At 58.4% G+C, this 9,511-nt stretch overlaps 2 protein-coding genes across 5 annotated transcripts in view; one reads left to right on the top strand and one right to left on the bottom strand.

Moving 5' to 3' along the window:
• FOXP3 (forkhead box P3) overlaps positions 1-8,140 on the top strand; it is a 14,048-nt gene extending 5,908 nt beyond the window's left edge. Inside the window, exons 2-12 of one of the 3 annotated variants that reach the window (XM_007450917.1) lie at positions 1,128-1,359; positions 1,880-1,984; positions 2,072-2,210; positions 2,604-2,691; positions 2,760-2,864; positions 3,785-3,872; positions 4,074-4,154; positions 4,927-5,077; positions 5,764-5,840; positions 7,057-7,158; positions 7,379-8,140. In XM_007450917.1, coding sequence (XP_007450979.1) covers positions 1,150-1,359; positions 1,880-1,984; positions 2,072-2,210; positions 2,604-2,691; positions 2,760-2,864; positions 3,785-3,872; positions 4,074-4,154; positions 4,927-5,077; positions 5,764-5,840; positions 7,057-7,158; positions 7,379-7,528 — 1,296 coding nt within the window. In that variant the 5' untranslated portion in view covers positions 1,128-1,149 and the 3' untranslated portion in view covers positions 7,529-8,140. Of the gene's footprint in view, positions 1-1,127; positions 1,360-1,879; positions 1,985-2,071; positions 2,211-2,603; positions 2,692-2,759; positions 2,865-3,784; positions 3,873-4,073; positions 4,155-4,926; positions 5,078-5,763; positions 5,841-7,056; positions 7,159-7,378 lie in introns of those variants that run through there. The other 2 variants (XM_007450919.1, XM_007450918.1) reach the window with 2 other exon arrangements.
• Positions 8,141-8,368: 228 nt separating this feature from the next.
• The window catches only part of CCDC22 (CCC complex scaffolding subunit CCDC22), a 13,831-nt gene continuing 12,688 nt past the window's right edge, over positions 8,369-9,511 (bottom strand). Inside the window, exons 15-17 of one of the 2 annotated variants that reach the window (XM_007450915.1) lie at positions 9,334-9,393; positions 9,179-9,253; positions 8,369-8,751 (exon numbers count right to left, since the gene is read on the bottom strand). In XM_007450915.1, coding sequence (XP_007450977.1) covers positions 8,638-8,751; positions 9,179-9,253; positions 9,334-9,393 — 249 coding nt within the window. In that variant the 3' untranslated portion in view covers positions 8,369-8,637. The remainder of the gene's footprint in view (positions 8,752-9,178; positions 9,254-9,333; positions 9,394-9,511) is intronic. The other variant, XM_007450916.1, reaches the window with a different exon arrangement.

Here is a 9,511-nt window from a genome sequence, read left to right as displayed (position 1 = left end):
AGCGGGCATTCCAGGCAGGTCGAATAGCATGAGCAAAGGCTTGGAGGCAGGCCTGAAGAGCAGAGATTGGGATGAACTCCGGTGGGAGCCGAGTCGAGGAGCTCGCACAGGCCCCGGCTCAAGAGAGCCTGTCTCTCCTCCTCTCTGGCACCTGCCCTGCCAGCTCCATGCAGGGCGGGAGCCCAGAGATGATCTCAGATGGAGAGCTCCAGACTCCTGTACTCAGCTTCCACATGGCCTTGCCACTTGCATGTCTAACACCAGAGTCATCACGTCCCTCCACACCTGGATCGCCACCCCCAACCCTGCTCCCCCATCCCCCCCATCTCAGGTCATGTCAGCTCTGTCCTTCCAGCTGCTCAGCTAATACCCGGAAGTCACCTTGACCCTCCCTCTCTCACCCTACGCATCCAAGCTGCCAGCAAATTCTCCTGACTCCACCTTCAAAACATTAACTCCGAACCCCCCCACTTCTCACCATCTCCACTGCCATCATCCTGGTCTGGACTGTTGCTTGCCTGGACTATTACAGTAGCCTCCTCACTAGTCCCCCTACTTCTGCCCTCACCTTCCTAGAGTCTGCCCCCCCTCACAGCAGCCAGAGGGATCTTTGGGGTCCATGCCCCCCTTGCACTCCCAGATATACCCGTCACTGGGGTAACATAATGCTCCCAGGAGAAAATCAGAAAGCAGCCCCCGTGGGATCAGCGAAGGTTGTGTGGCCTGTACTGGGTTCAGGGAGGACAGGAGGGCTGAGGCTTGAAGAGCACCACTCAAGTGCTGAGACCTATCCTGGCTGAGGCCCCACAAACCACCCCAAATTCCCCACCACCCTCAGGGAGGACACCTCCCCACCGGGCCTGTGCCAGCGTGTACAGGCACGCTGTGCGCTGGGTCCGTGTATGTCTGCACATGGCGTGTGCTTGGAGACACAGGCACGCCCATGCTCCTGACACCGAGTATGTGTGTGCACATGGGCACACATGTGACCAGAGCTGGGGCCCCTTTGGGACACACCCCAGCCAATGCCTGCTCTGACCAGAGAGGGTGTCCACATGGTTCAGATGGTTGAGCATTTCACACACACCCCAGCACATTTGTAACTCCTTCCCCTTGTGTCCCCGCAGCCTGCCCTCGGACAAGGACCCAATGCCCAACCCCAGGCCAGCCAAGCCCTTGGCTCCTTCCTTGGTACTCAGCCCATCCCCAGGAGCCTTGCCCAGCTGGAGGGCTGCACCCAAGGCCTCAGACCAGCTGGGAGCCAAGGGCCCAGGGACAACCTTCCAGGGCCGGGACCTGCGAGGTGGGGCTCACGCCTCCTCTTCCTCCTTGAACCCCATGCCACCATCGCAGCTGCAGGTGAGGCCTAGGGCCCAGGATGGGGCAGGCAGGGTGGGGTACCTGGGCCTATAGGTGCCGACCTTTACTGTGGCACTGGGCGGGGGGCCCAGCTGGGGCACAGGAAGTGGTTTTCTGGGTCCCAGGCACGTCTGTGACTTATGCAGATGTCACAGGGCCAAGAAAGTCCCCACTTAGCAGGTCTCAGAGATTCGAGGCTCTCCGCAAACTCCCAATCCCTGTCTCAGGATAGGAGACCCTATCATGGTCCCACAGGCATAGCCATGTGTGTCTCCATCCCCCTGTGACAGAGGGCTTGGGGCCCAGGGAGGTGAGGTGACAGGATGGAGGCCAGCTCTGCCACTTATTAGCTGTTTGATCTTGAAAAAGTCACCCAATCTCCGTGAGCCTCAGTTTCCACATGTATAAAATGGGGTTGGTCATTCTGCCTAGTACGTGGGGTCGTGGTGAGGAGTATACAGGTTAGACGTGTAGAACAGTGAACATGAGGATGGCATCTCACCCGCCTGCCTTCCCCCAGCTGCCCACAGTGCCCCTCGTCATGGTGGCACCCTCTGGAGCACGGCTGGGTCCCTCGCCCCACTTGCAGGCACTCCTCCAGGACAGGCCACACTTTGTGCACCAGGTACCAACCCAGAACAGGCAGGGAGGAGGGAGCAGGCGGGAGAACTGGGGAGAGGACCTGGCTGAAATGGACCCCATGTGCCCCTAGCTCTCAACGGTGGATGCCCATGCCCGGACCCCTGTGCTGCAGGTGCGCCCACTGGACAGCCCAGCTATGATCAGCCTCCCGCCACCCACTGCTGCTACGGGGGTCTTCTCCCTCAAGGCCCGGCCCGGCCTGCCACCTGGTAACACTGTACCCCACAGCTCCACAGAAGCCCAGAGCCCCCAATCCTTGAACATAAGTGGTGTGGGCTGCTGACTTGCGGCCCTCAGGAGGCCAGAGGTGTCAGGTCTTATCATCTTGGAAACTCCAACCTCTAAAAAATGTCAGGCTCAGAACCTTAAAGACACAGAATGTCAAAATCACGGAACCACAGATCTTTGCAAAGTTAGTCGAAATGTCAGCGCAGTCTTTGAGCTGCTCCACCAGTAGCCTTGGAGATTAGGGACCACAGAGCCCCCTGGGAGTCTGGGCCTGCAAAGCTCAGGAGGGTGGGAAGCTCAAAATGAGAGGCTTTGTGGGCCGAGCTCCAGAGCCTGGCCCCCAACCCCCAGAGGTGCCCTGTCCCCACCTGCAGGGATCAACGTGGCCAGCCTGGAATGGGTGTCCAGGGAGCCAGCACTGCTCTGCACCTTCCCAAGCCCCGGTGTGCCCAGGAAGGACAGGTCAGTGTGAGGGCTGGGAAGGACCCTTGCCCTGCCATCCCCTCCTCTGACACACTTTGTCCCCCCAGCACCCTTTCAACCATGCCCCAGGGCTCCTACTCACTGCTAGCAAATGGTGTCTGCAAGTGGCCCGGATGTGAGAAGGTCTTCGAGGAGCCAGAGGACTTCCTCAAGTGAGTGGGTCAGGCCTGTTTCGGTCCAGGGGGGCCCCAGTTTGTGGGAGGAGGTCTGGGGTGCAGGTCTCAGCTCAGGCCTCATCCCGATAAGGGGTAACATGAAAGATGCAAAAGCTGAGACTGCGGGTTCAGATCCTGGCTCCATCACTCACTGGCTCTGTGACCTTGGGCAAGTTACTTAGTTTCTTGGAGCCTCGGTTTCCTCATCTGTATAATGGGGGCATCATAACAGAGGTGTGTGCTATGATTTACCTCCATTTTATAGACAAAGAAACTGAAGCCAAAGAGGTTAAGTGTCTTGATCAAGATCACCCAGATCCTGAGTAACAGCCAGCCTCCGGAATCCACACTCCTAACTGCTTTGCCCTGCTACCCGCCCTCATGCCAACACACCAGCCTTTTATTGATTTTATTGACCCCCAAAGTCCCAGATCCTCACAATGGCTATTGCTGCCTCCTCTCAGCCCCATCTCTCTCTTTCTCTTTCTCTCTTTCTCTCTCTCTCTCTCTCTCTCTCTCTCTCTCTCTCTCTCTCACACACACACACACACACACACACACACACACACACTTTTCCAACCATACCCAATTATCAGTGGCAATTCAGTGCATCTCGTCCTCTTCACAACCAGGCCTTCGCACAAGCTGTACTCTCCACCTGGAATGCCTTTCCCACTCTCAGCTCACTACCCTTCCATCATCATCTCCAGCACCCTGGCCATACAGTAGATGCCAAATAGCATATGTTGAAGGAATGACAGGTGTGAAAGGAAGACTGAGGTAGAAAGAGGGGAAGGAGGCTGAGGCTCTGAGGAGAGACCTTCCTCCCAGAGGGTCTGAGCCCTCCCCACTAGGAATGTTGAGCCGAGAAGCCAGGCTCGCCATGGTCACCCGCATGGACTCTTTCCGCTACCCAGGCACTGCCAGGCAGACCATCTCCTGGATGAGAAGGGCAGGGCGCAGTGTCTCCTCCAGAGGGAGGTGGTGCAGTCTCTGGAGCAACAGGTGACATGGGGGGGCGGGGGCAGGGTGGCGGTGGGTGAACCGTACGTCCACCCTGTGCCAGGAGACAAGCTCACCCAGGATGGGGGCTGGCATGAAGGAGGAAGGGGGCAGGGCACTCCCTACCACAGCCTACCACAGCCTACACAAAGACGTGGCGGAGAAAGATCAGGTTGAGGCCTCACTCTGTGCCTGTCCTCACAGCTGGTGCTGGAGAAGGAGAAGCTGGGTGCTATGCAAGCCCACCTGGCTGGGAAGATGGCCCCAACCAAGGCCCCATCCACGGTGAGCCACCCCAGGGCCACAGGTTGCACAGACTGCTGGGGAGCAGGGGAGAGGCCCTGCAGGGGTCAGGGGACCTATCCTTGCACCCAGGCCCGGGGATCTCTGGGTCCCTGTCCCTAGCTCCAAACATGCCCAGACCTAGGAATCTGTCCCTTTCTACCTACAAACCCTCTGACCTTAAGATCCCAAATCATGATCTTGAGTTTGCAAAGCAACAGCAAATCGCCAAACACTGAATGCAGACTGTGTGCCGCTGGCAAGACCAGCTATATAACTCACAGGGCCCAGTGCAAAATGAAATCACGGGGCTCAGATTTCAAAATGATGACCGCAGAGCATTAAACAAAGTGCAGGGCCCCAGGACCTTCAGAGATCACACAGAAGCTGGCCCTGGGTGTCAGGCACTGTTTGTGAGCACTTTGGTGATGTTAACTTATTTAATCCCCATGATGCATGGTGAGGTAGGTATTACTATCATCCCCAATTCACAGATAAGGAAAATTGAGGCCAGGGAGGCTTAGGTGACTTTCCCAAGGTCACAGTTGGGTAGCAGAGGAGCCCAATTCAACCCTAGCTCGTGGCCCTGGCACTGGTGTGCTACACACACTAGTGTCCACACCCGCACTTCAATAAATATGGCTCGTGCTGCTTTGTGGGATTCTACATCAGAGTGGAATTGAGAAGAGGGTGCCCTTACTTTTAAAAACACTTATTTAAAACTAAAGTGGCAAGTTTAAGCCTTTGGGTCACCAGCCTCTCCCTCTTCCCCCAGGCATCATCCGACAAGGGCTCCTGCTGTATCGTAGCCACTGGCACCCCGGGCACCACTGTCCCAGCCTGGCCTGGTCCCCAAGAGGCCCCTGAAGGCCTGTTTGCTGTGCGGAGGCACCTCTGGGGCAGCCATGCAAACAGCACGATCCCAGGTAAGGATGGTACGTGCCCTACGTGGTGCCCTCTGAGCCCCTCATCTCCCTGACTGGTACTGAGCGGGGGACTGCTCTTCCCCACCACTGCCACCCAGCCTTTGGAAACTGGCAACTGCTCGTAAAAGATTCCTCTCTGGATTTCCATGGCCTCCAAGCCCCCACTGTGGTCTCAGATGTCTAGTCCTAGCCCTGTCTCCCCTGGGGATTAGGGCTCACTCACTCTGCGCTTCAGCTATTCCATTTGGTCATCAGAAGGGAGGGAGCTAGCTTAGTAATTCCCAGGGACTCTCCCTCTCCCCACCAAGGAAAAGCAGGGTGACTCGCCCAAGCTCACCAATCCCCTACTACCCGCAAGGTCTGGGCTGTGGGCTTAACAGCGATTAGGGCCTTTGAGTGCCATCCTGACTCCGCCATTTAACCAGTTATATGCATTTCGTGTGGAAGTTACTTCATTTCTTTTAAACCTTGGGGAGAATAAGCCCCATTTTGGTGGGAGCGGTGCAAAGGGGAAATGATATCATTTATGTCAAGTGCTTAACGAACAGTGACTGTGATCCTGGAAAGCGGTGTTCACGGTGGGATTTCAGGCATGCAGACTCGACAGCCGGTCGGTCGAGAGCAGAGGGTGGGAGAGGGAGCAAGGAGTTCCCTGACGGGGCCTGATCCCACCGTACCTCGGACAGAGTTCTTCCACAACATGGACTACTTCAAGTTCCACAACATGCGGCCCCCTTTCACCTATGCCACCCTCATCCGCTGGGTAAGCAGAGTGCCGGGCTGAGGAGAAGGAAGAGGGGGCGGGGTGGAGGACCTGCCTCTCTCTGAGCACCCCCAGGCAGGCTCCTGCCTGAACAAACCCACGCCTCAGATGTGATCCCCCATCTTCACCCCAGACCTGCCCCCAAACCCACAACTAAACCGCCATCCAAGCCAGTGCAAGCTAAAAGCTGGCCTTCAACACACCCCCTTCCTGATGGCCACATCAACTCCAAACCTAACTGCCTCCTGGGCCTATAAATAGCCCCCAAACTAGCCTGAATTCTTCCCCTTGCCCTACACCCGCCCCAGGTACACCCTAACTCCTTCACCAGCCCAGACGTACCCCAGTCTGCCAACACATTCCCCCCTAGACCCTATCCCTAACCCCTTCCTTGTGACACCTGACCCCTCCCAACCCCTTCATCCTCATCCCCCTAATGCCTTCCCAGAGGCTGCACCAGAGCCCGCCCGGACCTTTATCCTAGGCCCACACCTAACCCTACACAATGCCCCCCGTTCACCTACCTAGCCCCATCCCAACCTGGAGCCTCACCGCAGCCATGGTCACTGACCCTTGACGCAATTCCATTCCTAAATCCAAGCAGATCAAATTCCCGGACCCTTAGCCTCACTCCACACCTAATCCCAGCCCTGACCCTTAACGACCACACACAGTCAACCTCATTCTTGACCCTGAAACTAACCATATCCCTGACACATAAAATAACTACGGAACTAGGCCCACCTCTGACACCTGACCTAATGTCACGTGTCATCCCACCCCTCGCCCCTCGACTCACCCCAGTTCATCCCCCGCCTGACCTTTAACCAGCCACTTCCCTGACCTTTAACTCTGCCTGGTCCTTTACCCCTTCCAAATCCTTAACTGGACCCCACTCTCTTCCCAAACCCTGAAACCTCACTCTCACAGAGAACTCCAACTCCAACTCTACCCCAGAAATTTAACTTAACTCTAGCCCTAACCCTGAAGCAGACCCCACTCCAACCTCAGCCCTGATCCTCTACCTAACCCCATCCCAGCCCTACCCTCACCCCGCTTCTAACCCTGTCTCTGACCCGTCACCCCACACCATCTCCCTTCCTTCCCCCGTCCCCACAGTTCCACCCAGGTCAGAAGGCCCAAGGTGGGCCAGTGCCCCTCTCAGTCCGAATTTGGGGGAGCAGCTCCCCTTACCCCCACACCCCCTAACCTCCAGGCCATCCTGGAGGCTCCCGAGAAGCAGCGGACACTCAACGAGATCTATCACTGGTTCACACGCATGTTCGCCTTCTTCAGAAACCACCCTGCCACCTGGAAGGTGAGCACCTCCGGAGGTGGCAGTGGCTGGGAGGGCCTCAAATGCCACTGCGGCGCTGGGTCAAGTTCAGGAATGGGTGGGCCTGGGACTGGGCTTGTAGGCATGTTGAGAAAGGACAGGAGGTCAATTTTTGGTGGGGACTGCTGGCCTCAGGGGATGACTGCCTGCCTGCTCCCCTCGCCAACGTCCCCGGCCCGGCTGGCTGGTCCTCCTTCCACAGAACGCCATCCGCCACAACCTGAGCCTGCATAAGTGCTTCGTGCGCGTGGAGAGTGAGAAGGGGGCCGTGTGGACCGTGGATGAGTTTGAGTTCCGCAAGAAGAGGAGCCAGAGGCCCAGCAGGTGTTCCAACCCCACACCCGGCTCCTGACCTCAAAGCCAAGGAAAGAAGGAAGGACAGGGGCCAAAACGGGGGAGTAGAAGTGGCTGGAGGCAGGGGTGACCGGCCCTGAACGTGCCTGCAGGGACCAAGAAGTAAGGTGTGCACCATCTTGCTGGCCAGGGACCCTGCTCCCCCAGCTGACCACCCTCCTGGATCACATGCTCTGCACCAAGGCTGCTCAGAGGGACCTCGGCCCCAACCCCACACCCCCACCCCAGCCCCCTGCGACCAGCTCTCCAGCCAAACTGAGCCTTCACAACCGACCACACACACAGCCTGCCTCAGTCGCTCTCACAGATGACCTTAGGGCTGGAAAGGACACAGAGAGTCGCAATCCTGTCCCTTGGACTCAATACAAACCCTAAAACACGAAGAGCCTGCCTCAGTACACTCACACCACCTCAAATCCGCAGTCACACAGTCACACCCGAGCACAGTCCTGTCAACCCACATGCCCCAAAGCACACACCCGTAGCCAGCTTCCAGGCCCACAGGTGCAGTGTCACACAGGGCATGCCCAGACACCCGCACAGAAGCAGCCTCGGTACCTTCAGGATCTCAGGTCCCAGAAAGCCACACAGACACATGCTGGTCACACACGGTATCACACAGCTCCCGACACAGACGCTCGGTCGCACAGACTCTCTGAACTCACCTGCATGTCTCACACATGCGCACCCACAAAGCACCCCAGTGGGCGTCCTGAGTCCCACGCAGACACCCAGGGCCATGCACACCGACTCACTAAATGTACCCAGTGTCTCACCTGCCACCCGCCCCCTCCCCCATCCTGAGCCCTGTGCCCTGTGCCCCCATCCATGCCTCAGCTTAGACTGCAGACAGAGCCCCTCATTTATTTGAGATCCAAGGCCCCAACCCCCAGCGCCCTCCGCAATAAACTGCAGCTGAGCTTCCACACTCTGGACGGTCGCCCCAGATAAGGGTTGGGGTCAGGTGGGCAAGGGTCTGGGGCCAACACTACAGCAGGAGGAACTGGACCACAAGCAGAGGGCATGGCCCGGGCCAGTGCTTGGCCAGTGCCCCCAGCACCCCAAATCCCTGCCTGAGGCCTGGGGGAGACCTCTGCTGGGGGCTGCTCAGGCCTCACGGACCCGGCCCAGGAGGCCAGCGTTCTCCTGGCGAAGGGCTCGGTAGTCCTCACGGATCTTCTCCAGGTTGCTGAGGGTCTTCTTGCCCATCTCCGTCTCAATCTAAGGCAATGCGAACCGCAGCCCTTCAGCGTGCAGGGCCGCTTTCCCAGCTCCTGCTCACCAGCCCCACCCCATCACAGCCACCCAGGGCCCCTCCCATGCTCCTTCTACCCCCTCCAATAGCAGCCTGCTCTGTCCCACCGCCAGGCCTTTGCACATGTCATCCGTCCACCTAAAGCATCCTTTGCTATGTGGCAGGATCGCCCACCACATACTCGAGCTGAAGCCTCTGCCAACGGCCCTGGGAGGCAGGCATGAGGACCTTCAGGGGGAAGGAGGGGGTCAGAGCAGGCCACTGGGCTGTTCCAGGTCACACACATGGCGCCTAAGGGGCAGGGCTGTGTCTGGTTCCACAGCCTCTCTTGGCATAAACCGAGGAGCTGTCCCCAGGCCTGCCTTGGTTAGCCCTCCTAGCCCCAGGCCTCACCTGCTCCTCAAGGTCTCGAACCTCCCGCATGATTGTGCCCGTGTCCTCGATGGTCTGGATGAGCTGGCTGCAGTTCTGGGGACAGCAGGAGCAGAAGGCTTGCACCCCAACTTGGCCCCACCCCAGCCAGCCCCCAGGCACGCTTCCCCCCTCACCTCATGTAAGGCAGCTAGATACTTGTAGGCCTTCCGAACAGCATCATCCTTTTTGGCATCCTAACCAGACAGAGGAGACCCTGAAGGTGTCGGTGGGCTGTTCCCGCCTCACCCCCCCCCCCCCCCCCCCCCCCCCCCCCCCCCCCCCCAAACCCCCCCCCCCCCCCCCCCCCCCTCC

The sequence above is a fragment of the Lipotes vexillifer genome, unplaced genomic scaffold, assembly GCF_000442215.2.
Source record: "Lipotes vexillifer unplaced genomic scaffold, Lipotes_vexillifer_v1.1 scaffold129, whole genome shotgun sequence".
NCBI lineage: Eukaryota > Metazoa > Chordata > Mammalia > Artiodactyla > Lipotidae > Lipotes > Lipotes vexillifer.
The sequence above is the reverse complement of the archived record's forward strand: the minus strand, read 5'-3'. Positions and strand labels throughout refer to the sequence as shown.